We start from the raw sequence: 27,943 nt of genomic DNA on the forward strand, positions 1-27,943 counted from the left end.
ACCCACGTGCATGTGATTTGTCAGTGGTTATTGATTTGTGAGTGGCATTGTGGGAGAGTGAATCATCGTCAAAATATCAGAACGTAAAAGTAACATATTCCCTTCTCAAACAACTTACATGTCATTATTATTATGTACATAAACATAGCTGTTATTTTTATTGTTGTTTTGATAACTTTTTTTCAGGCTAATTTGCATAATGCCTAAAGCATGTTTCTGCCATGTCAATTTGGACTTAGTTGTATTTTTGAATGTTGAAAGTGCCTACAAATTACCTCCTGTAAAGTACATTTTGTAATGAGCACTGAGATAAAACTAGCAAATCCAGACTAGTTCTTTTCCAGTTGTTTTGTTATTTCGTATTTACATCTACGTAATGCTTTGTGTCGATTACTAAATCCAGCTAAACAGGTTTTTTTCTTTTCCATGAGTACTTTAATGTGTTGAGACTTGTATAAACTATTTCAGCATAATGGTTGTCATGGCTCATGGTTTATGGCCAAACACATTTTTTAACCCCTGTCTGTATGAACGTTCACTTAATATTACACAAGTGGCAAGACAGCCAACAGCACTATATGATGCCCCCCCTTCCCATGTATAAGCAACAGTATTGATGTGGAGAGTTTAACCTAACCAGCACTACATGTATTCATATGGTGTTACCCAACACAACACTTCCTACACATCTCCTCCCTCCCAGTGCAGGCAGGAGATGGCCAAGGTGATGCAGCTGACAAGGCACGTGCAGGTTATGTGAAGGTGAGACCAGCCTCCTGGTACACACCGAAGATCTTCTCTATAGACGTGATGAAGGCTGCAGTTCTCATGTCCAAACCCAGGTTGTACTTCATTGCAGTCTTCATGATGTTCTGCAATTTGGTACCATATGAGTCAATAATCATTTCAGATAATAATAATAACAATAATAATATTAATATTAATAATAAAAATAATGATAATTAAAGCTGCAAGCAGCAATGGCGGGCTCCAAGTAACACTGTGCCCAAACGTCCATGTTCGAATCCTCAAAGGGTTTCCTTGAACCAAATCCGTCAAATGAAGGCACCACTTGCAGGGTATCGTCGCTAGGAAATTGGCGTGTGCCAGGGGGTCCAGGTCTGTTCTAAAACCATTTCCGACCTCGAACATGTTCGAATCCATAAAAGGTTTGCTTGTGCCAACTCTGTCAAAAGTCAAAAGTCACCGGAAATCGCAGCTACGAAATTGGCGTGTTCCAGGGGTGTCCCAAATATAAATCAAATATTACCACCAAGCGGTGTTACTTTTAGCATACAACCAATAACAATAAATGAGATGCATATGGCACACTAACTTCATGTAAACTTGCAATAGTTTCTGTGGAGAACCTTACAAGATATGATCTTTAAAGCAAAATTTCGTTGAAAAAAATTATCAAAATCAAAATCCAATATGGCCGCAACTAAAAAAGAATTCCAAAATCGGCTATTAAAGTTTGATGTGTTGTGTATGGAGACAATTATCAGAAAGTTTGAAAGCATTTCATGCAGTGGATTCAAAGTTGTTTGCATTTGAAGACAGGTACCCCCAAAACACTATGAAAACCTTGAATCCAATATGGCTGCCAAACCATGTGACCAATGACCAAAGTCAAAGAACAAAACATGTCAAGCAGCTCAAGCAGCAGATACATGCAAGGTTTCAAAGTAATCGGATAAGCGGTTGCGGAGCAATAGGGCGAAATACATCTTCAAAATATTCTGTTCTTTTAGTTATCTGCCCTTGGCTTTTAGATCTACGGTTTTTGGCGGGCACTAGTACCCGACGGTCCACATACACACACAAAATGTGAACAAAATCGAGCCAGTGGTTTTTTTTCTAGCTCTGGTACAAAAATCAGCGGAATAATAATAATATTAAATCAATCGCTAACACTGGGACTCTTCAGCCTTTCGGCTTGGTTACTCTTTAACAGGCCGTAACTTTTTGTCAGTTGGGCTCCAGACAAACGGATTAGCGTTCTGCGTTCGTCGGGGCCCCAGGTTCCTGTCGCATTGCTGAAATAAAGTGCTAAACCTGTTTCCCACCTCGTTCATATATTCGAATCCTCAAAGGGTTTGCCTGTACCAACGCCGTCAAATGTTAAGAACCTCTTGTGAGACATCCCCACTACTAAATTGACCTGGGTGTCCAAGGATGTTTTGACCAATTTCCAACTTCGACAATGTTCGAATCCTCAAATGGTTTGTTTGTACCAACGCCATCAAATGTAATGAACCGCTTGTGAGACATCACCACATGTGTCCCAGTGTGTTCTTAACCCATGTTTGACTTCGACGATGTTCGAATCCCCAAATGGTTTGGTTGTACCAACGTCGTCAAATGTAATGAACCGCTTGTGAGACATCACCACATGTGTCCCAGTGTGTTCTTAACCCATGTTTGACTTCGACGATGTTCGAATCCCCAAATGGTTTGGTTGTACCAACGCCATCAAATGTAATGAACCGCTTGTGAGACATCACCACATGTGTCCCAGTGTGTTCTTAACCCATGTTTGACTTCGACCATGTTTGAATCCCCAAATGGTTTGGTTGTACCAACGTCGTCAAATGTAATGAACCGCTTGTGAGACATCACCACATGTGTCCCAGTGTGTTCTTAACCCATGTTTGACTTCGACGATGTTCGAATCCCCAAATGGTTTGGTTGTACCAACGCCATCAAATGTAATGAACCGCTTGTGAGACATCACCACACGTGTCCCAGTGTGTTCTTAACCCATGTTTGACTTCGACCATGTTCGAATCCGCATATAGTTTGCTTGTACCAACTCCGTCAAAAGATAGTCACCGTTTGCAGGACATTACCGCTACCAAATTTGCGTGTGACACAGTTTCCCAGAGTCTACTAAACCAATTTCCGACCTCGACCATATTCTAATCCGCAAATGGTTTGCTTTAAACAACTCCGTCAAAAATAAGGTACCGTAGCAATTGGCAATTGAGAAATGAATCAAGCCAGCGAGTCTGACCACCCAATCTGATTAGTCGCCTGCTGTGACAAGCAAAGTTGCCTCTTGAGACAAGCATCGGTTGAAAAAGGCCAATTCTAATCCTGGTCGTCAAGGGTTGTACACATAATACAGAACAAGACTGTGGAGAACGCTTGGATATCTGTAAAGCCAGTGAATTGGGGTGTATGGTAGATTTATGAGACGCTTCCTTCAGTATTTGTACTCAAGTCTGATTTTTTTACATAAATCAAATCATACCACACCAAGCAGTGGTGCTTTCAGTATGCAACCCAGGACAAAATGAGCTGCATATAGTCTCAAAGCTTCATGCAAACTTTCAATAGTTTCTGTTAAGAACCTTACAAGTTATGATCTTAAAAGTAAAATTTCGGTGAAATAAATGATCCAAATCCAAATCCAATATGGCCGCAACTACAAAAGATATAAAAAAACGGCTATGCTAATTTGTTGTGTTCTGTATGGAGACAATTCTCAGAAAGTTTGAAATCATTTCATGCAGTGGATTCAGAGGAGATAGTATTTGAAGACAGGCGCCCAAAAAACCCTGTCAAAACCTTGAATCCAATATGGCTGCCAAACCACGTGACCAATGACCAAAGTCAAAGAACAAAAATTATCAAGCAACTGAAGCAGTAGATATATGCAAGGTTTGAAAGTAAACAGACAAGCGGTTGTGGAGCAGCAGGGCAAAATATATCGTAAAAAAATACTTGTTTTTCAGTTATCTGCCCTTGGCCTTTGGTCCTACGGCCTTGGGTTTTTGGCGGGCACTAGTACCCAACGGTCTACAAACCCACACAAAATTTGAACAAAATCGAGTCAGTGGTTATTTTGCTAGGGCAGGTACAAAAATCGGCGGAATAATAAATAATAATAAATAATAATAATAATAATAAATCGAACGATTACAATAGGGCTCTACAGCCTTTCGGCTTGGAGCCCTAATAAATAATAAATCGAACGATTACAATAGGGCTCTACAGCCTTTCGGCTTGGAGCCCTAATAAATCGAACGATTACAATAGGGCTCTACAGCCTTTCGGCTTGGAGCCCTAATAAATCGAAAGATATCAACAGGACAACAGGATTACAATAATAAACTGGACAATCCCAATCTACACAGGAAATTTGGTCGAAATCGGACCAGTAGTTTCCGAGTTACAAGTGTTCAAAGGTCTGCCATTCAGAGGTCTGCTGTACGGCAGCTTGTGGCAGGGTGACAGGCAGGGTGGGTGGGTGGCAGGGTGACAGGCCGACAGGCCGGGTGGCACTTTGTGACAGGGGGTCAAATAGTCCGGGAGAAGAATGAGCGTGGCTCCTTTGTCCATTGAGCTACAGGCAAACGGATCAGCGTTCCGAGCTCGCCAGCAGCCCGGCTTTCTGTCGCACTGCTCGGATAAAGTGCCGAACCCGAACCTGTTTCCGACCTCGTCCGTGTTCGAATCCCCAGATGGTTTGGTTGTACCGACGCCGTCAAAAGCAAGGAAACGCTTGCGAGACATCGCCGCTACGAAACTGACGTGTCCCGGAACGTCCCGTGATGTTCTACGCCCATTTCAGACGTCGGTCATGTTCGAATCCGCATAAGGTTTGCCTGTACCAACGCGGTCAAACGTAAGGAACCGTTTGCGAGACATTACCGCATGTGTCCCAGTGAGTTCTTAACCCATTTCCGACCTCGAATCCTCATGTTCGAATCCTGAAAGGGTTTTGCTTGTCCCAACTCATGCAAAAGATGGTCACTGTTTGCAGGACATCACCGCTACAAACTTGGCGTGTGCCTGAGTCAACCAGAATGTTCTAAACCCATTTACCACCCAGACAATGTTCGAATCCCGATAATCGCCTCTTAAGACAAGCATGGGTTGCTGAAGACCAATTCTAACCCTCATCTTCAAGGGCAGCATACATACTGCAAAAGACACTTGACGGTCAAAGGGAAATAACCCTAGGTTTTCTGAGCGATGTATTCGGTATTTTGTCCATATTACCACCAAGCGGTGTTACTTTTAGCATGCAGCCAAGAACAAAAGATGAGCTACATGTGTCCGACTAACTTCATGTAAACTTTCAATAGTTTCTGTGGAGAACCTTACAAGATGTGATCCTTATATAAAGGAAAAATTCGGTGAAAGAAATCACCAAAATCAAAATCAAACAGAGCCGTCACTAAGACAGATATCCAAAAACGGCTAACAGAGTTTGGTGTGTTATGTGTGGAGACAATTCTCAGAAAGTTTGAAAGCATTTCATGCAGTGGATTCAGAGGAGATAGTATTTGAAGACAGGTACCCAAAAAACCCTGTGAAAACCTTCAATCCAATATGGCAGCAACTAAAAAAGATATCCAAAATCGGCTAACAGAGTTTGATGTGATATGTACGGAGACAGTACTCAGAAAGTTTGGATGCATTTCATGCATTGGATTCAGAGGAGATAGGATTTGAAGACAGGTACCCCCAAAACCCTGTAAAAACTTTGAATCCAATATGGCTGCCAAACCACGTGACCAATGACCCAGATCAAAGAACAGAAAATGGTAAGCACCCGAAGCAGCAGACATGTGTAAAGTTTGAAAGTAATCGGACGAGCGGTTGCGGAGCAATAAGGCGAAATATATCTTCAAAAAATACTTGTTTTTCAGTTATCTGCCCTTGGCCATAGGGCCTACGGCCTTGGAATTTTTGTGGTATCTGGTACCTAACAACCTGCACACACACAAAAAAATTGAACAAAATCGAGTCAGTGGTTAAACTGCTATCTCTGGAACAAAAAACGGCGGAATAATAAATAATAATAATAATAATAAATAATAAATCGAACGATTACAATAGGGCTCTACAGCCTTTCGGCTTGGAGCCCTAATAATAACATGTGCATTTATAATGCGCCAGATTCCATTCACCAAGTGGATGCTCATGGCGCTACACCATTATTACCCCGGTCAATGGAGCAGTGAGCACTCGATTTTTCATTCTCAGCTCCCTGGGATGTATACAACCCAAACTGCCTGTGAGTAGCTAGAAGGTCGCCACATTAAAATTTCATCCTACCAGGTACCCACTCACTGCTGGGGGAACAGAGGCACATTTTGAACAAAGTCACTTGCCTAAGGAGACACCACATGAGGTACATGTGCTTCAGTGTGGGGCAGGACCGAAGCCCTAGAAACTCTCAGGAGTCAAGCTGTTTAACGTGGTCACCCATTCAACTACTCTCCGAGACCGAAGTTGCTTAACTTCACCTGATTTGTGATCTGTGCACAGGACCACGTGCTGCGTTATCATTGCAAAGAAAGTATTTCATTAATATGTATGTTACAACTTCTTGTTCTTAAATTAAAATTTAATGGGCTTGATCATGGAATAAAGTGGAAAGGAGGCAGGTTCTCTGGTGTCAACACATGTCTCTACCCATAGGTGGCAGTAACCCGAGCCCAGTCAAGTCTACACAAGGTGCCCATGTTGGGTGTGGTAGTTGTGTCGTACACAGCACCTACTGGTGCTACACAAGTACTCACCCTTGCAGATCTCTCCATGGTGTAGTCCAGTCCTGAGTGTACAATGTCCTTCTCGGAAGCACCCTGTTGTGGATATTGAAAAGTAAGTCTTTAGTTGGCATTCCGTAGTTGGACAAGCATAAAAAATAAACGTTAATAGTTAATCAGCATACATCTGATGAAGGCGCAAGAGGTAGCCATGAAATGTCATCAATACAAGTTTTATGTCTTCATCTTGAAATAAGATTAATTTTAGCAATTGTAGTTGAAACTTGTTTCACACTGTTAATCACAGAACAATTATGACACATAAAAATACTTTCCTTATGTGACATTTGCTATATTAATATTACACCATTTTGACCTCAGTTGGGAGTTCCCAGTCCTTCAAGACTTCTACTTACAGCAATGCGAGCTTCAAACTCTTCACTTGGCAGAATGGGAATGCTGCCTTGGCCTACATTCTTTCCAAACTTGCGTTCAAGAGATTTCTGAACACTCTCTGGAGAAAAAGAATCATTCATTCTAAGAAATGCCTTTGGATTCTGACTGATAGCATATGCCAGTCCAACAAAAGGGGGAATTTATACTACTTACTCTGTATAAAGAGCATTTGAGTAGATAATTGGAAAATTCTCTTCACAAATTCTCAACTTCATTTAATTACCGTATTCGACCCAATAAGCGCTAATGTCCCAATAAGTGCCTCCCTTTTCCCGGATGCCCAAGTAAGATTTACTCACGCCAATTTGACTCTGAATTGGGTCCAATAAGCGCCCACCCCTTCTGTCGTTATTTTAAGCGCCCTGGGTGCTTATTGGTTCGAATACGGTATATACACAAAAATTAGGCAATAATTTGTCCTTAGATAAGTCCTGGTCTCACTGTCCCATAAGAATAGCAACCAAAAGTCAACAAATTCAAAAGAGAAATCTGAATTTTTTAAAATATGTTTGCCCACAATACCAACCAGAGGACTTTTACCAAAAATATCCATCTACAAACAATAAAAAAGTATGGCCTTAGCTGGACTAACAATAGGCATGACTAACATAGCTTGGTTAAACTACTTACCAAGAAGATAATAGTTGGATTCCCTTTCATACTTGAAAGTGAGTCTGCCATAACTGACATGGTTGAGGTTCTTCAGCCACTCGAAGTACGACACCGTCACACCACCAGCGTTAATGTACAAGTCCTGAACAAACCCACAAACCAGGTTCCATTATATGAAGAACATGCCTCTGAGGTGAGGTGAAATGGGGTTTAACGTCACGTTCAAGATTATTGCACTTATATAGCGACGTGCATGCACTTGTGTTTGGCTGCTTGTACTAGTCTGGACTAATGAGGATTTTATAGTGCTAGACCACTGACATAGCATGCCACGGTTTAACATTAACGCCCCACTCAGCCACAGTATACTGACTCGAGCCGACCAGTCCTTGTTTTAGTGCCTCAATGCAAAGTGCCAGGCAGGGAAACAACAAGTACCATCTTTTAACATCTTGGTACGACGCAGCCTGGGATCGAGCCCCAAACGGATCTCCGGTTGGACACTCTACCTTGGAGGCGGTCACATGCTTATGATTAAGGTTACATTTAATTCCATATCTACATGATCAGTTAAACTGGTTTCAAAGAAATAATATGTGAAATGAAGTTCAGGAGATGAAATCAGCTCAAATGTCTTTGCATTATGTTGTTATGGTTGTAATCAGGGTTGTATTTGTATGAAATTCCAATGTTTACATCGATTCTTTGTTACTGTCCAATTTCTGCAATCCATACAATTCAAATATCAACTAAGCTTTACAATAAACTCACAGGGATCACAAGTATATTTCTCTCCAAGAACACCTTGTCAGCTCCCATCGTTGTCGGTCCATTGGCTCCCTCAGCTACAATCTGCACAGGACAGGATATGCCGATACAGTCTTTTCTTTCACAATCTAAATGTGTTGCTCACAAACACATTGTACAGTGTAGTAATTACCACACTCTTTACTTTAAAATGTCTAAAACTCAGTTCTTTGAAAAAGGTCTCACTTTAACATTGTGAAGGAATATGCCTCAACTAAAATACTACCATGTCTCAATGTATCAAAGGATAAAATATCTAAGAACTGACTTCCACGTAACTTGTGTTTATGGAGCCATCAACATGAAATCTGGTGTGCATGTTGTGTAAATATGCATAGCGGACATGCGAAGTCAATTCATATAGATAAATTAGTCAACAATAATAACTTCACAGATACATGTATAGTAAAATGTAATTATTTTTCACATTTGTAAACTTATCCTGCATTACTCCTTATTGCATTTACTGCTTACCTTTGACAAAGAGACAGTGCCTAGTGATTGTCCTTAATGAAGAAAACATTTTTTTTTTCACTTTCTGTCTACTTTTGTAAGGACCCATCACAGCTGTCATGAGACGGTCTGTCATGACATCACATCTGGTCATATTACTGCTTGTGACCCGCGCTATAGTGGGGAGGCAGGTATGCGATGGTAATGTAATGCAGGATAAGTTTACAAATATAAAAAATATCTTGGATTTTACTAAATGTTTTACTTATCCTACATTACTCCTTATGCATCTGTATCAGACCGTAGAGTTGTGAGGCATACCTTCAGATATATATCCTCAATATATATAAGCCCTTGATGCGCCAAACATGTCAAGCGCCGATCAGTTTTGCTTGTTCAATCTCATCCATCAGAGAGAAACGAGAAAAGAGGATACCGGTAAGTCCCGGTAAACAACAGTAAGAAGAAAATAGCCGACCAAGGCTTAAAGGGTGTGTCAAAACACTGCGCAGGTCATGTAAGACTGGCTCCGAACAGGAAGAGTTCATTATTTGCGTCAGGGGCTGGTCACCTACTAGGCTACTACCAGAGTAATGGAACTTGCTAACCTGTGCCATGGTCACCTTCTTGGTGAGGTAGAAAAGGGATGAAGCGTTCGGAGATCTACGCAATCCTTTAAAGTACCACATTCAAATCCCAAGTGAGGGGACGGAATTTGGCCTTCTGATCCTCAAGTCTGAAGGAGCATTAAAGGGCCTGTAGTTCTGGAACTTTGATCATTTGTGATTGTGACACTGAATGAAGCGCTACCAAGTATGTAGTAATGGTGCTGTCTTTCAAGTGTCGTTTGGTACGCAAGTGTAGGAGGTACTCGGCTAAATAATGAGGTGATGCTGTTGTGGGATCTTGATGGGATCTGGATTTTTGTTTTACAAAAGGTTTCAAACGATCACCATAACCCCAAGGTATATAGCAATGGCCTTAGTTGCCTGTGCCAAATAGCCTTTAGCTCTTTAAAGACAAGCCAAGCGTGTCAATGATATCTGCCTGGCGTTGGGAGAGGTAGTTTGCTTTGAGGGTGGATGAGTATGTTTGGCCACTCTGGTAGTGGATTGTCCTCTGCGAGGCTTCTGAGGTCTACATACCACCCCTCACTGGCCCCCAGGGTGCGACCAAAATCAGAGTGATGCTCTTGGTTGCTTTTATTTTGTAATCGCCCTGGGAAGTAGTACAAGAGGCAGAAAAGCGTATGCTTTTAACCAGGGGTCCGGAAAATTTAAAATCCCAATCGGACATTTACATTTAGGCCACGCCCCCTTCAAATAGCGTATTTTAGTACAACTTTTCACACACATTACAAGTTTACGTATTCATAATATGATGAATTATGAATTGTTTCAATTTAAATTGTTTAATTCACCGGACAATTAATAACAAATAATATTATTTTAGATTTACATGGAAAACATCCGTTTGTTTCTGTTATAATAACGATCTGTTAACGTAGTGAACGGTCTAATTAATATTCATGAGTTATATTCATGAGTCTGCTCAAGTGTACGCGTTGTAACATTTGGATCGAGACTATTATCCCATATTTGGTTATCACGTGACCTCATGGGAAAAGTTTTTTTTTAAACTAAAGATTTTTTTAAAAACAAGACAGATAATTTAATCACAAATACTAAAATATCGTTGATAGCAATAGTTATTTGAATACTTTTTTCATCTGTACTTAATTATTGACCATAAAAAAATTGGATATCGATCGTCCGAGAAAGCAAAATGGCGGTCAATCAAGATTCAATATACGACTAGCTACTGAAAACAATAAAATCTGCAAGTCCTCATTGCATGTCAACCAAGTGAAAGTCGTTAGCCACGACTTACAAAATGATCGTCCAGACTTTGAGGGTTTGGCAGATCCGGTCGACTGGCTGTCTTACTTACTTACTTACTTACTTTGGAGATTTAACGTGCGCTTTCCGACTGATGCGTATTTCGCACACGGGCCCGGCCAGGCCATTTAATGTGTTTCCGAAGGGGCGAAGGTGGTCTGTGCAACCCAAGAGGGGGGTTTTAGGGGTTGCTTATATAGAATTTGGGAATTTTGAGATTTGGAATAGATGCCGATGGGATTGGGGAGGAGAACTAAGGGAGCTGGGTATGGTGGATGTTTGTTTGTTTATGTGATTTTGATTTGGTGAGTTATTGTGTTTTTAGATGCGTTTTATTAGTTCCGTTTTGATTAAGAATACGCCTAAGGCCTTGAAGTTTTCTAGTTTATTTTGTGGGTTTAGTATTGCTTCTAGAGTTAGAGCCTTGTTTAGATTGAGGGTGGTTTGTAATGCGGTTCGATGTGTTAGGTAGTGTGTGCAGTGGATGAGTGCGTGTTCTGGGGTTTCTGGTTGTTTGCAGTGCGGGCAGTTACCTGTAGTGTGTTTTTTAAATTTTTTTAGGTGGTTATTTAGGTTGGTGTGTCCTGTTTGGAGTTTAGTGATTACTCTGTCGATTTTTTTGGATGGATGGAGAATTTTTGGTTTGGTTAGTGGTTTGCTGAGCACTTTTTTGATTTGGCTATTTGAGTTTAGATATAGGTTATGCCATTTTTTGGTGATTTTTTGCTTGTTTACACTTTTAATTTCTGATTTTGAGATGGGTAAGTTTAAGCTTATTTCTGGGATTTTGAGGGATAGTTTAGCTGCTTTATCTGCGTTTTCATTACCGTATATTCCTACGTGGGCGGGTATCCACAAGAAGGTTATTTGTTTGCCTGCCTTAGTTAGGTCGTTGGAGCTTTTAAGTATTTGATTTATTAATTTAGGTCCGTTTTTGGTATTTTTGTTTTGGAGGGCTTGCAGTCCACTTAGGGAGTCGGTAAGTATTAGGATTTTTTTGTGGTTTTTGGATTCTTGATTATGGAGGGCTGAGGCCATGCCCATTAGTTCTGCCGTGAATATTGATTGGTTGTTTGGGAGTCGGAAGGATTGTGTGGTTTTAGTTGGTTGTGTGGTATGGACTCCGAAACCTGTGTGTTTGGAGGTCGGATCTGAGGATCCGTCCGTGTAAATGTGACACCAATTTGGCCAATTTTCGTGTATGTATGCTAGTGTGGTAGTTTTAGCTATGTTTGGGTCGGTTTGTTTATTTATTTGGCTAGCTAGTGTTGTGTCTATTTTGGGTATTTTAAGTTTAGGGGTGAAGATATTTGATTGTTTGCAGTTTTGTTTAAGATTTTTAATTTGGTGTTCATTTAGGTAGTTTGTTATTCTTTGGGATATTGGGGTAAGTAAGGGGTGTTTACGAGCTAGAGCTTGGTTTTTGGGGCTGATGTTTTGGTTTATTAAGTTTTGGATGAGAGGGTTTGATTGGGACGCGGCCCAGAAATTTAAGCTTAGCTGTTCCCTGCGTAGACTTAGTGGCATTTCTCCTGTTAAGGCCTGAAGTGAGGTGTAGGAGGTGCCATGTTGGGTGCGTGTAATTAGTTTGAGAGCCTGATATTGTATTGAGTCAAGTTTTTTAGATAGAGAGTTGTTTAGGGTGTTGTATATGGCGCAGCCGTAGTCTAGTTTTGATCTAATTAGTGATATGTAGAGAGAGAGGAGGGTATCTTTGGATGCTCCCCAGTTAGAACCAGTTAGGCATCTTAGGGTGTTTAGGTCTTTACTGCATTTAGTTGTTAGGTTTTGGATGTGAGCATCCCAGGTGAGATGTTCATCGAAAATAAGTCCTAAGAATTTGGTTTGTTTTTGAAATTTGATTGTTTGATTGTTTAGCTGGAGGATTGGGGAGGCGGGTTTCATGTTTTTATGTTTGAATACTATTCCTGTTGTTTTTTCTGAGTTAAGGGAGAAGCCCCATTTGTCAGCCCACTGTTGTATTTTATTAAGAGATTTTTGGAGTAAATTTTGGACCATGTTCATGCTTTTAGTGCGGATCCAGATGGCTCCATCATCCGCGAATTTTGATGTGTTTACTTTAGGGGATAGGCCCTCGAATAGATCGTTTATCATTATATTGAAGAGGGTGGGGCTGAGGATACTGCCCTGTGGAGTACCATTTTCTAGGGGACATTGGTCCGATAGAGTTTGGTCTATACCCACGGTTATTTTACGATTGTTTAGGAAGTCCTGGATGTAGTTTATTATCTGACCTTTGAGACCTATTTTTTTAAGTTTTTGTATTAGCCCATCGTGCCATACCATGTCGAAAGCTTTAGAGAAGTCTAAGAAGATGCCTGTGGTATATTGTTTATTTAGCTGTCCTGTCTTAATATCTTGTTCTAGTCGGGTGAGGTTATCTAGGGTTGAGCGGCCAGGAGTGAAACCGCTTTGATCTGGGTTTATGATGTTATTTTGGGTTAAGTAATGTTGTAATCTATTTTTAGCCATTGATTCCATTACTTTACATAAGTTTGAAGTTAGGGATATTGGTCTATATGAGTTAGCTTGATTAGCTGGTTTATTAGGTTTAGGGATTGGTATGACTAGGGCCTGTTTCCAGGGAGTAGGAACCTGTCCGTTTAGGTAGATGAGATTGTATAGTTTGAGTAGTGCCTGGAGTAGTTTTAGGGGGAGTTTTTTAATTATTTGGTAAGAAGTTAGGTCTAATCCTGGGGCTGTGCCCTTTTTCCTGTTTTGGATTACGTAGAGGAGCTCCTCCATTGTGTAGGGTTGATTTATTTCTAGATTGTTATTGTTTGGTTCTTTTGTAGGTTTGTTTTCTGTTTTAAGTTTATCTTGGAATTTTTTACTGAAGTTGGTGTTACTGCTAACGGCCGAAAAGTGGTTGGCGAGATTATTTGCTTTTTGGGCGGGGTTGGTTGAGTTGTCAATGTTAGGGGTTTTTTTATGTCGTTTTAAGCCTCTGATGGCGTGGATTTTGCGCCAGACCGTTCTGGCATCTGTACGGTTATTTATACCTTCGCAGAATTTTTTCCAGTCTCTACTTTTGGCTATTTGGACTAGTTTTTGAACCTGGTGGTTTAGTTCGTGGGCTATGTTTAAATATTTGTAGTCGCGTTTTGCTTTATTGAAGGCTGATTTACGTTTTCGTCTAGTCTGTTCTATTTCCTCATTCCACCATGGTACCGTCGGTTTGCCTGTCTTAGATGTTTTGAAGGGGATGGAGGTTTTGGCTGCGTTTATTATATAGTCTGTTAGGTTTTTACAATAGGTTTCTGGATCATTATTTTCTATTTCGTTTAGGTTAGCTTCGTTGCAGATATCTTGGAATTGGTCCCAGTTAGCTTTATTGTAATGGAATTTTGGTTCTTGGTTTTCTGTTTGGATTGGTACGTTTGTATTTCCTATGGTTATGTTTATGGGGAAGTGGTCACTACCTAGCGGGACGTCGTGCACTTCCCATTGAGTACTTTGGGCTAGATCTGCGGTGCATATGGTTAGGTCGATAGCCGACATTTTTTGGTTTATCTTATCGTACCTCGTGGGTTGGTTGCTATTAAGGAGTACTAGGTCGTTTGTTTCTATCCATTCGGAGATTAATTTGCCATGATTATCTATTTTATCATCTATGCTCCATGTAGGATGGTGAGCGTTAAAGTCTCCTAGGAATATAGTAGATTTATCGCTTATTTGGAGTAGTTTGTTTAGATCCTCAGGTTGGACTTTTTGTTCCGCCCAGTGGTTAATATTTATGATGTTTATGTTTCGGTTATTTAATGTGATTTTAATGCCGTTGGCTTCTAGGTTTGGCGTGTCTATTTTTATTTCTTCGTAATTTATATCTTCCCTGATAAATATGATTAGTCCTCCTGCGGCTCTTCTTGTTTTCGGTTTAGCTCTGTCAGTTCTAACTGAGTTGTAGTTAGGTAGTGTGAATTTGGATTTTTTTGAGAATTTGGTTTCCTGTATACAAGCAATGTGAGGGCCTTTATTTAGTTTAAATTTAGTTTTTAGTTCATGGCCGTGGGAGGTGAGTCCGTTGGCGTTCCACTGAAAAATATTTAGTCCTTCGAATATTGGGTTCGGGTGATTGGTGATTTATTTTTTATTTTTTATTTTATTCGGTGAGTTCTTTTAGATGGAGGTTAAAGAGGAAGAAGGGAAGATCGGTTAATTTTAGATTGAAAGCTACTTTGTAGAAGGATTTCATGCTAGCTTTTGGTGAGTTTTGACTATGCATGTATGCTAGGAGTAAGGTGAGGTTGTTTAGGTTTTGGGTGTTGGCTGGTTGGGGAGTTTGGTTTGTTTTAGTTGGAGTAGTGTCTATTGTTTCCTCAGTAGTGGAGAAATCTTCGTCATCGGTTAGATTAGGTTTAGCTGATTGAGTTTCCATGGGGGAGGCATGTGATGTGGAGGATTGTGAAGGTGTTTGTGGGATGGGTGTAGCTGATGATTTCATAGTGTTTGTGTTTTGTTGTTGTGCTTGCTTGTGGGAGAGCGTTGTTACCATATTGGCTGTAGGGTGCTTGGATGAGGGTCGTGTTGTGGTGGTCATTTTGAGGTTTGTTTTGCATGCGGGGGTTGATGTTTTGGCTATGTGAGATGTGGGAGGGTTCGTGGTTGGTTGAGTGGCTGCTTGTATGTGTGAGGTGGGTGCGGTTTCTCGGTAGGGGCCCCAGACAGAGCTGTCGGTTATGGGTGTGGTGTTTGTTTGTGGGATGGTGTTTGGGTGTGGTGTAGGGAGGAGTGGTTTAGATGCAGGTGTAGCAAATTTTCGTGTTTGGATTTTAGCCGTGTCTATGTTTATGTGTTTGTTGGCCTGCTGGGTGAGTGTGTGTCTGTATGGGCATTGGTTTGAGAGTGAAGTGTGTTGGGTGGATTTGCAGTGGATGCACCAGGGTGTGCATGTGCCTGGGCAGTCTGTTTGTGCGCATTTTTTACATTTAGTTTTACGGTATGTGCATTGGGAGGCAGTGTGGTTGTATTTGAGGCACTTTGTACATTGCTTAACCTGCTTTATATAGGGTTTGACTTCTAAGTTGGTGTGGGCTCCGAAGGATATGTGTTTGGGGGCTTCAGGGAATTTAGCGGTCTTTTTGAAGTTGATTATGACAATGGAGGTTGGGACCGTTTTTCCGTTTCTAGTTGAGGTTATTCTACGCGTGCTGGTGATTAGGGGTTGAGGGTTTTGGTCTTGGTTTATGTTAGCTTCTAGAGAGTATAATTGTAAGTCCTCAGTTGTTTCCCTTGGGTTAACCCTAATTACGCCTCGTGTATATTGTTGCCAATTAGGTGTTTGTTTGATTACTGTGACGTGGAATATTTGAGTTATTTTATTTGCTGCGTTGTAAGATTCTCGGTTAGGGAAGATTATCTGGTATCCTTTGTTGGCTTTTTTAATATTGTTGTAATTTATTTTTTCTCTTTTAAACCAAAGTCCTATTTTATCTGCCGAAAGTTCTAGTGAGAGAGTGGTGCCTGAGCCTGCTGAGAAGAAGTAGAGGGCGAAGGTCGTGAGGAAGGCGGCCGGGGAGGGTGTGGGCGATGGAGGTGGAGTGGATGTGTCGAGTTTGCGTTTTTTGGTGTTTTGAGGTGGCGAGTTAGCTGGTTTGGTGGGGGTGGTGTGTGTCGTGTTTTCGCCATACTCGGTCGGGACGATGTTTTCGAGTGACCTCCCGGAAGTGTTGTGCGCTTCCGCAGGCGTGGGTGAGTTAGGAGCTGGCATGTCTGCGAGTGTGGCGTTGGGGGTGTCAGTCATGTTGTTTGGAGAGTTGGAGAGCGTGTGTTGTGGTGAGTGGTGGTGGAGTGGGAGTGGTGTTTTGGGGAGGTGAGTTGGTTTGTTGTTTTTACTTGGTGAGTTGTGTTTAGGAGGCGGAGGAGGTTGCGGTGGTTATTTGTTGTTGGTTTTAGTAGGAGGGTTTGTGAAATGGATTAATTATTAAAGATTTATTTTGTTGCTGGAAGGCTGGGATTAGGTGAGACAAGTGGAAAGCGGGGATTAGGAGATATTTAGTCGAAGGAGTGGAGGTATGTGAGTGGTGGGCGTGGGTGGTGAGTAGGAAAGAGCGTGCGTTGTGTTAAGGAGAAGGGGGGATTAGGTGTTTTTTTGTTTTTAGGAGTTGGGTCAAAGGGTGTGTTTGAGTGGTGGGCGTGGGTAGCGAGTAGAAATGAGTGCGAGCTGTGTTAGGGAGATGGGGGAGGATAAGGTGTTGGTTATTTATAAGAGTTGAGTGTTGTTGTTGGTTTTAAGGATTTAGGGGTTTTGTGATTAATTCGGTGAGAGTGATGTATGTGAATAAGGATGAAAGGATAACGTGATAATTACCGATGATGGAGTTTCCTTGGCTGGCTATCAGGCAATGCTCTGTGCTGGCTTGGGAAGTGTTGCTCGCTTGGCCAAGACTCGATTATTTACAGACCGCTGTCCTATAGCTGGAATATTGCTAGGTTCGGCTGTCGTCACGCTTTCGCTTCTTGTCTGAGGTTTCGTATCGTAGCATTGTGAGGATAATGAGGTACATCGATGATGCAAGGTATTAATGTACAGTTGTAAACACCTTTCACTCAAATTAACAAGATGTTCTCAGTAATTAATCCTCGATTAATCAGTGTCAACTCAGTTTATTGCCTATTAAAGTGATTGACCGATTGGACTATCATGTAGGTACGATGTATTTACAGCAATCAGACAAACAAAGCTTGTCAGTGTAGTTAATCTTCATTGTGTTCCAACTGCAGACAGAAACTGCTCAGTCCTAACTGTTGATCATGTCCGGTCAAAATTTAAGAATGTCCGGACAATACTTTTTAAAATGTCCGGTAAGCAATATTTTAAAACGGACATTTGAGATTCCCAATCGGACATGTCCGGCGCATATGACGGTTTCCGGACCCCTGCTTTTAACCCTTCCCAGGGGATGGTAAATGCGTCTACCGCCCAAGTCTGTGGATCTGGGATCGGATGTACATCATTAGTTGGTGGTTCTGATGTGTTGCGAAAAGGTTGATGTCAGTTTGACCACAGCATTGATGCCTCTAGGTGGGCCTTCCACTCCATGGGAGCCACCATGTCTGGTTCCGGGGATTTGCTGGACTAGAAATTGTAGTCCTATGTGATCCACAAGATGAATGAACCGGAACGTCTGTTGAAGCAGGGAGTGAGAGTGCATAGTACCAAGACTGTGAAGGCACCGCACCACCGTGCTGTTGTCAGTGGAGATTGCGAGTTGGGTGTATCGTAGCTGCTCCTGCCCATGTAAATTGCCAGAATGAACCCATGAGAAATTGGCAGAATGAACGCCTCCAACTTGAGGTTGTTTATGTGCCAATTACGTTTGTAAGCCTGAACACAGCCCTGAGGCTGTCTCGCCCTGTAGAAGTTCACCCCACCCCTGAAGGGTGTGGTTTTGGGGCTAGCCTGGATAAGGAGGCGCCTCCTAAGACTATCGTCCACCAGTTGAGATGTGTCCTTAGGTGAGACGGTAGAGTGATGTCCTTGCTGATGTGAGCAATTCCATCAACACTTGCTACTGGCGAAGGGTCGAGATTGTCGCAGGGCAGGTGACAGATAGCATGTAAATAGCCACGGGGCCACTGAAATGCCAAAGGGCGGGACCGCCCATTAGTAGAGGACCACATAGAACTGGAACCGGAGAAACCTGCGGTCTGTGGGATGGTTAGGTACATGCAGGTACACATCCTGATCGTCGAGACTGATGAGGGAGTCGAAGGCATGGAGACTGGTCCTGATCTGTCTCAAAGGAGCGCTCAGCACTCGTTGAACACTGAGAGATTGTGGATCATCTGCATCTTGTCTGAGTCCGTCTTGGGTACCAGGAAGATGTGAGAATTTTAGCACTGGGGCGTGTACAATCTTTATAGCTCTCTTCTGCAAGATGTCTATGGTGGATTTCTGTAGTTGATGTTGCTTGGGTAAGCCTAATAGTCTATAAGGTGGAGAAGACGTGGTCAACGATGGGTTTACCGCTATGTCTATGCACAGTACATTTAGTACGAATGCATCTACCAGACCGTCTAGTTCTGCCAGAAAACGCCCAGCCTCCCTTGACCATTGGGACGACTATGGGTGGGGTTCCCAGTCGTGATAGTTCAAAGCTTCAATGCTTCTCCCTCTTATCCCTGCTCCTGCCCTAGGATTTTCCCAGTGGGTCCTCACAAAAGTAGACTGAAAGTGAAAACTAGCTTTTTTCTTCATATCTTTGTCAAAGGTAAGCAGTAGATGCATAAAGGAGTACTGCAGGATAAGTAAAGAATTGCATATTTTATCATAAAGCATTGTAGACGACATGAAATCAGGGTCACTGTTCAGCGGATTAATGCAACACAAGCCCCACCCACACTATCATCACCCAATCAGGAAGCAGTGGGTGTGACCAATTTAAGGTTAATGGAAACATGTGCTTGGTTAGCCGCTTAAATGCCATGGAAATCATTTGCAATTAATTAACATGTCAATATCCTTTAAAACCATGTAAGATTGCGCAGTAATCTGGATGATACCCATCCTGCATTGCCACAAACGGTGTACCTTGGCTTGAATCTTGTGAGCATTCTCTAAAGTGAGTTGTTTCTCACTGGCTGCCGGCACCAGGATGTCACACTTCTCACACAGCAGGTCTCCCTCGTAAGCACGTGCTCCAGGGAAGCCAACAACAGTTCCGTGTTCCTGCAAACAAACAGATATGAAACTGGTTCTCAGTTTTAACAAAATAATCAACATATTTAATATGTTTCAAATGCCAGAGTCTTAGCTGCATCCAGATGTCTACGACTGAGCCCCTACTTTACAATGATAGAATGCAATCAAATAAAATGACCAAATGCTTATCAATCGGAAGCTAGCATGGCTAGAAATTATTTCAGCTGCTCTAAATAATTGAATCTGGGGCTGAAAAACCAGTGTTAGATGACAGCAAATCAACCAGATCCTAATTTCTGATATTTATTTTAATACAAGCATTGGATATTGTTATTCAGTCCTTGCATCTCCACAACGATGAACATAGACGTACAATCTTGTACAGCTCAAGTTCCCGAGGGTCGATTCCTTCTGGGTTGTAGATGCTTCCATCGTACTCCACGATACCGACACACTTGGCCCCCGCTCTGTGCAGGTACCTCATACTGTGCATGCCGACGTTGCCGAAACCCTGCAACACCACAGATTACACAATATATCTAAGTACATGTTTGAAACAGAATTGTGCAAGTAGACGTACCCATTAGTTTATGCTTAGTTGAAAGACTCTTAAATATTTCCAAATTGTTTCCATGGAAACACAAGAAATTAAAAAAAGCTAAAATTAGAAGACAATAGTAGAGCATGTGGTCATTCCATATGTATAGTTTCATGCAATTCATTACTTGGAATGTTATGGCGCGGAAAAGAAGTCAAGAGTTGCTTGAGACTAAGTCGAAATTGTTTCCATGGAAACGGAACATATTGGATTAGAAAAGTTCTAAATTATGAAAAAGCACCAGGTAAGCTGATGAGCAAGCATGCGCCAAGTTTTGCTGCAAATTGTGAATCCATTCACCAGGGTCATAAAGTAACACGCTTTAGGGTGTGCCAGTGGATTTGGCACGTTATGAATATACACATATTATTATTGAATATTACCCTGGAGAATGGTTTTCAATCTGAACATGCGGAACATATTAGCTGAAGCTTCTAGAGCAAATTATTTTACTTGACCCAAACTTTACTCAAGGCTAAAGTTGCAGCACCAACGTGTAAACAGGCATGGTAATGCTTCCATATGGAGTCAGTTCCCTTTCTTAGCATTCAGTATAAATATAGCATTATGCACTAGCAACTGACATTTCATTTAAAAGCTGAAGCGTCAATGAAAATTGGATGAAGTGCCACATTAACACTTTAATAAAAGTTATTAATAGTCCTCACCATTTGCAAAAGACCAAAAGAGTCATCTTTAGTCAAAGGTGTGGTCCCCAGCAATTGCTAAGTAGTGTAGTATCAGTAATGGAACAATACAGTAGGGCCACAGATAGATCAGTCTGTCTTCATGTAACTGACATACTATACTGTTTGACATGTTTACCAGGACACACCTGCACAATGAAAGTTTTGTCTCCAAATCCTGGCGTCAGTCCAACCATGCTCATATAGCTGGCCTCGTTGATAAAGTTCTCCACTCCGTGAAATACACCCTGAAACATTCAGTAATACGCCATGATTTTTTTAACAATACACCCCTGAAACATTCAGTAATACACCATGATTTTTTTTAACAATACACCCCCAAAACATTCAGTAATCCACCCCAAAACATTTGGTAATCCACCCCAAAACATTTGGTAATCCACCCCAAAACATTCAGTAATCCACCCCAAAACATTCAGTAATCCACCTTAAAAATTCAGTAATGTAGGTATGTATGTGTGTGTATGTATGCATGCATGCATGCATGTATGTACTCACTCTCCCTGTGGCAGAGATACGGCCATGGATTCCTCCCTGTGGGATGGGCTTGCCGGTCACACATGCTCTAGCGTTGATATCATAGTGTCCTGCAGTCACAAATGTCATCCTGATGACAATGTCCACAATCATATTGATTGGGATGATGGAGACACAGAAATGATGATTGTTAATACAATTATTTTGAATCCCAATACAAGTTGGATAACATTTTAGCAAAGAAGAGTTTGTAAGATGTTTGAACAGTGATTTAGTTCCGTCAATGAGGTTGGTTCTTATTCAGTATAGACATTAGCTCTTGCTGTAACAGGATTCCTTATTGGCTACATTTCCATTTGACAGAGCTATTGGATGTCAGCTGAATTAACATTGACTCTGGCAGTCATTCAAACTACATGTATTACCTAAAACGGGAAGTCCATTTTTTAAAGCAATAATTTAGCATCAGATTACTATCAGCAGAGTTCAATAAAGTTTATAAACATGCTTATAAAATAATTAGTAATGCAGTTTATTGTTAACAAATGTTAAGAAGAATAGAGAGGTGATTGAAGTTTCAAGATTAGTAAACATGAAGCATAATGTTGATGCATTGATTAGAATGCCATGATGCAAGGATGAGGTGAAGGTGACGGTCAATGGGAAATGTGAACTGGGCAATAGGTCTGTGAAGGCTTAACAGGTTCTTTAACATGTCATGAAACAACTCAAATACATTGAGAAATGAGGTGAAGGTAAACAGGGCAGGCAGACAGGCAGCCTGTCTATTAGTGGACTTCCCACAGTGATTCCCCTTTAGGTCTTCCTGCTAGTAATACTATACCATGTCAAGTCTGCTCACATTGGCACAAGCCATATTCTGTCTGAAATATCATTGTTGGTAACTGTTCTTCCCTCTTGATTACCGGTACTGTATCTTAATCCCCGACTAACTACACCTCCTTGATCAGTGTACATGTGACAATTTGTTCGTTTGTTGTTGAACGCCGCACTTAGCAATATTCTACCTATAAAACGGTGGTCTGTAAATAATTGAGTCTGGACCAGACAATCCAGTGAATGACATCATGAGCATCGATATTTCTTTTCATTGGTCATAATTAACTAGGTCACCTACAAAGAAATATTATTAAGCTTTTCTTGAGAATATAGTGAGTGAGTGTGGTTTTACACCACTTTTTGCAATATTCCAGCAATATCATGACTGGACACCTGAAATGGTCATCATACCTTGTGGAGAATCAAGCACAGGCCTTCGGCGTGATGAGGGAATGCTATAACCAATAGGCTACCCTGCAGCCCTCATAACAACATGAGAACACACAATATAACTGTCTAATTCTTCATGGAAAAAGGTATCTGAATGAATGATATAAAAGTACAGAAAGCACACAAATCATTCTGTAGGTTGCTTCTTTTCATTCTTCTGTTTACAAAAGCCAGGGTAGGCTAATCCAGAATACCTAACTTGCAAGCGCTTCCGTGGCATTTGATTGGCTAACCAAGCAATATTTTTGCATTTACATTTCCATAAACTAAAAACAATTTAGGCCACGCCTACTTAGAAACTACTGTTTCCTGATTGGCTGATGACAGTATGGGCAGGGCTTGTTGCATAATTGTGCTGAACATCACTGATTTCGTACTGATGTCTGCAGTTTTGAGTGTTAATCTTTAAATAAGCAGGCTGTGCAGTAATTATTGTTGACTATATTTATAAGAATTGACTTCAATATGGTTTGTATTCATGGATATATATAAATGTAAAAACAAGTGTGCACATTTTCCATAAATCCACTGTGCTGGTGATTAGGTGCCTCACTCTGAGAGTGTGTTTGAATCCCAGATGGGACTCAACCCCTAAAAGTACTAGAATTTGTACTTTATTGAGAAAGTGTTTAAATTTAACATTTGACTACTTTCTAAATGGCATTGAGTATTCATTATACATTTAGTGTCTGAATTGCCCAGGAAATTTCAAATCCATCCACTAGGTATCCAAGGAAGAGACAAAACTCAGAGATTATCCTACAACTACAACAAGCATATCTTTTCAAGGCATTCTTGAGCACAGATTGTGTTAATGTTTAAACTTATACCAAATTAATTTGTGACATTCATATGTAAAGTGATATCAATAGTTAGAGTTAGAATAATTAATTTTAGTTGTTTTTAGTACATACATCATGTACATAGAAAATCTGACAAATATTTTCAGACAAATCATTGATACAGGAAACATGATCAGACGTTGTTGTTATATTCAACCATACACAGTAAACATCATGAAACCTTGACTCGTGTGGATTTACAGAATTGAAGACACGTCAGCCAATTAGCATATATTTATTTAACAACGAACTACAAAGAAGGATTATCTGTATTTGATTAGTGCTACCTGGCATAAGCTCCTACTCTGTACATTAGAGGCTAGCATGTATTCAGTCAGTCAAGTCGCCTACAACAGGAATGACTCTGGGCACTGTGGCACTGTGATGAACGTTACACTGCATCGTCATCCATGGGACCAGGAACACCAGGGATTTATCTATGATTCCAAACTAAGTGCTCTTGGTAGGCAAACTCGGGTAAATTGTTATTTTGTTCAAAATTGGATTTCTTTTAAAGTTTGTATTATTTCTAAATTCAGAGGTATCTTAACATTGTATTTTAACACTGCATTCAATGTAATAATGTTAAACAAAGCATTAAAGCCTTTTCTTCTCTATCGGCCGTGTAATCAGAGAAATACAGGTCATCACTACAAAGCCACAACATAACTATAACTATAATAGCATGGCTTATGAAATGTTTAATTCTAATTCGGAAGCTTTACTGACATTTGCTGATGACTTGGAACAAAGATATCGGCCTCAAGTAGGGTAGATAATTCACTGAAGACAAAATCTTAATCATTTGATCAAATTCATTCCACTTCAACAGAAACAAGATCAAATAATAAGTAAACAGCTTCTGCCATGAATATTCATTATCAACATCTATAAGTGAAGGACGTTCCAAGGGACTAACAGTGAAACATGATTATTTACATGTGTACATCAGCAAGGAACAAAATAAGCTTGGGTAAATATGGAGGGTACCACATACCAAACACTACAACCTACATCTCATCACCAACATGGAATAGGTCTGCAAATAAACACTTAAACATGGGACACCACTTGTAAATACCAACGTCATTTAGTTTGGATGAGAAGAATTAGGATGAATCCCATCCTAACATTATAACCTAATCAACATGGTCAAAGAAACAACCAGTTAAAATTTGTTACAACTTACACCAAAAAGAATAAACTTTGAATTGAATAGGCAGATAAATGAATCAAAGTTAATATAAATGACTGAGCACACAGTTCAAAATGTGATGTCCTAAAGGCCATATATACGACACAAAAGTTAAAGAACACTTCTTTCATATCACTATAGTTAACCTGTAGTATATATAGCCATAGAGCAAATATGCATCCTTTTTTAGGATTGTTGCCCTGTCTTGGGAAATCATGTGAGACTGAGAAAAAGTACCAGTACTTTTATAACAAGGTTGATGTGAATTCTTCCACTAACAAAACACATCTGCTACACAGACGCTGTTCACCACATGACTGGTTCCTGTACACAATCATTACTGTCAGCCATGGTTTGATGTTGAACTAGAAGATATAAAACCATAACAAATGCACTTACACCTGTAGAAAATGTTACAAAATAACCTAGAGACTAACTGTTCAGAAAAGAACACAGTCCCTAATGACATGTTAGAAGAAAGCGGTTCTAGTCGTATTATAGACAGAAAAGGACAACAAAGAGATCCTGCACCCACAACAGACCAAGAGAAGCAAGCAAGTCTGTTACACCCAGGGCCCCGACACTCACTGATTTCAAGCCAAAATATAGTACCTATACTCAATAACCACAAAATATTGGACGATGGCTAGTATTCAAAGTCTAATTGTTCTAATTGCTGCAACGATACACTGTGAGACGAATATGATTCATATCACGAATATAGGGTAACGAAGCTTTTGGAACATGTCATATCATGATCTGGTTTTGTTATGAATTACTTTTAAAACAGTTTGAACCTGTAGTAACAGTGACAGTAGCAACAATGTTAGTTCACTTAGATCATGATAATTATGAAAAATGTTATGAAATGTGATACCAAGCATAAAATTGATGTACATATGATCAGTATCCCAGGCAACAATCATAATGTTCTTATTATCATAAAACCCTTAACAACGAATGAAGGCCAAATACGTATATAGTAGGCATGGAAACAATTCAAACCCAGATTCTATCCAGAGTCAAAAGGGCAATGACTGAGTACTGGACAATCAACTTCAAAGTTTCTTGATGTAATTTTAAATGTACAATATCTTGGCAAACATTTCCGACAAAATGAAACAAGATCGAGTTTAGAAATGAAATAAATCCATCTATCCTGTTCACTAAACATGTTAAACCATCGTGAAGCTGTATGAGTATTCAATAGCATTTGGCTTGAAACAAGTGTGTGCTATATCTTCATTGTATCTTACCAAGAGTCTGTGAATATGTGTCACAAATCCAACTCATCTCGCGCTCTCCCGTGCCCATGTCTGGGGCAGGGACATCAATGCCCGCACCTTATGATTATGAAAGATATGACAAGGTTAGATTATGCATATTACACGTTGACGTATGTTCTACATACCCAGAGTATTGGCAAATGAGTCTGCAATCCAGGCCATTTCTCTCTCACCAGTGCCCATATCCGGGGCTGGCACATCGATGCCTGGACCTACATAATGTATGCAGCAGCAACATGTAAACAGCTGGAAGAAATGTGCTAGTTTCCACTGATTTGATGGTTTTGTTTTTTCCTTTCAAGAACAATAAAATCATATGTATGTTTACAAATGAAGCAACTCTTTTACATTTATAACTATTTAGCACTTGATTTGTGAATAAAGTCCAAAACAAAATTACCCAGAGACTACATTTAACTTTAAAATATGTAAATGAAATCAACCATGTTCAGTGATATCTGATAGAAATTGAATTTAACATCTCACTCATGCCGAAAAGTTGAACAATGGTAAACCAGTTTTGTCAAATGCATGAAATTTTATCAAGGGCTTAATCCCATAAGGTTTTAATGACATTTCATATTCAGTTGTGCCATACAAATTATTTTGATCAACCTTATTTTATAGTTGGCATTGTCTTACAATGGTAAACAGGTAAACAATTGGTACTTTATCATGATTTACCAATGAAGCCTTTCTTTGCTAGTTCAACTGCCAGTCTTCTGGTTATCTTTTCCAACTCATTTTCTGAGTATTTCGAGGGATCAATCTTTACACCAGCTTTAGCACCACCAAAGGGAACGTCAACAACAGCACACTTGTAGGTCATCAAAGCAGCAAGAGCCTTCACTTCATCAACATTGACAAGAGGACTGTATCGGATACCTTTGAAAAATAATATTACATTTTAAAAGATCACCTGTTTTATGTTTAAAATCTCCACAAAATACATCTGTGTCATCATGATCATTTTAATGAGATGATAATTCAGATAAAACATACTTCTCAATAACCTAGGATTCGTAGAAAGCTCCAGGCCACCGAAATTAGGACCGGCAAAGTTCTCAGCAGCTAACGTCCTTATTGTCCTTCATGGATGGATTTTATGAGCGCTTGAACTCGTTCGGTTCAGGAAAATCCGTGACCTTTAAATCGATACCTTCCTTTATATTTACAATGTTCCAATTGTCGTAAATCATAGCAGAAAACGCATTGGCCAATGACCAGCATAATATGACAATGCTTCTAGCTACCCTAGTATCATTCAAGGCCGACATAAAAGCATGTGATATATGCAAACATTCAAAGGACAAGCTTAACATAGCTATTCATCATTTTGACCAATGTGTTACCTCCTTTGCATGGTGTCCTGTGTTGACTGTGCTGAGCCCTGTATGCCTCTATAACTTCGTATTCACCATTGTCACGCTTGATTGGAAATGACATCGAACAAATGTGGTTGCATGGTTTAATTATCTTCAAAATCCCGCGTACCCGTTTCACTTTGTCTTCATGTGTCAAATTCCTGCCTTTAACCTCATCGACAAGTCGTTCTTCGATCAAAGCAGAAGCCTTGTCGAAGAATTTGTCGACCGTTTCGTTAAAACTCAGTTCATCGTCACTTTTCTCTGCCGAAGATGAGTAGGGCCGAGAAACGGTCGTCGCCCTGACTGCATTTCCCAACACCTTTTGAACCCCAACTTTCTGAGAAAGATGGAACAGGTCGCTTGAAACACGACGCAACATCTTGCTATCTGTGTGACCCCGCTACACACGAAAGAATCGTAAAGTTTGATGAATTATTCCCTTCTACGTCTATCTGCAACGCACACCACGATTGATATGGTAGAGAAACACTTTCATTTGATTGGCCAACAGACGTCCTTGAGGTGACCTTCCGGTTGGAGGTGTGTCTAGCACATGACTGATTTTAACCAATCGTGTTTTACAATGAGGTCAAAAGTGAAATGTCACCACAGTACAACCAACAAGAACGTAAACAGAATACCATGTGGAGTGTATATCAGAGTTGTGTCGTAATTCCAAAGTTCATAAGGATTCTTGATGTAAAATATATTCCTCAGATAAGTTGTGATCGAACCATGTCCCATATTGAAATACACCCACGGCGAACTATGCAGCGGAAGCATT

At 40.5% G+C, this 27,943-nt stretch overlaps 1 protein-coding gene across 2 annotated transcripts; it reads right to left on the reverse strand.

The window, feature by feature from the left end:
- Positions 1-386: 386 nt before the first annotated feature.
- Positions 387-27,659, reverse strand: LOC124142342 (glutamate dehydrogenase, mitochondrial-like). 2 transcript variants are annotated; one of them, XM_046510763.2, is made up of 12 exons: positions 27,145-27,659; positions 26,477-26,677; positions 25,763-25,849; positions 21,201-21,289; positions 20,831-20,929; positions 19,771-19,908; positions 19,287-19,424; positions 8,346-8,426; positions 7,593-7,716; positions 6,923-7,020; positions 6,540-6,602; positions 387-872 (listed from the first exon to the last, which is right to left on the reverse strand). In XM_046510763.2, exons 1-12 carry the CDS (start codon positions 27,536-27,538, stop codon positions 753-755), a joined length of 1,632 nt encoding a protein of 543 aa, XP_046366719.1. In that variant the 5' UTR covers positions 27,539-27,659; the 3' UTR covers positions 387-752. The 2 variants fall into 2 exon arrangements, with proteins under 2 accessions (XP_046366719.1, XP_046366717.1); XM_046510761.2 differs by lacking the exon at positions 25,763-25,849 and adding an exon at positions 25,918-26,004.
- Positions 27,660-27,943: the final 284 nt, after the last annotated feature.

Source organism: Haliotis rufescens, unplaced genomic scaffold (genome assembly GCF_023055435.1).
Source record: "Haliotis rufescens isolate VD_foot unplaced genomic scaffold, xgHalRufe1.0.p SCAF_11, whole genome shotgun sequence".
Lineage (NCBI taxonomy): Eukaryota > Metazoa > Mollusca > Gastropoda > Lepetellida > Haliotidae > Haliotis > Haliotis rufescens.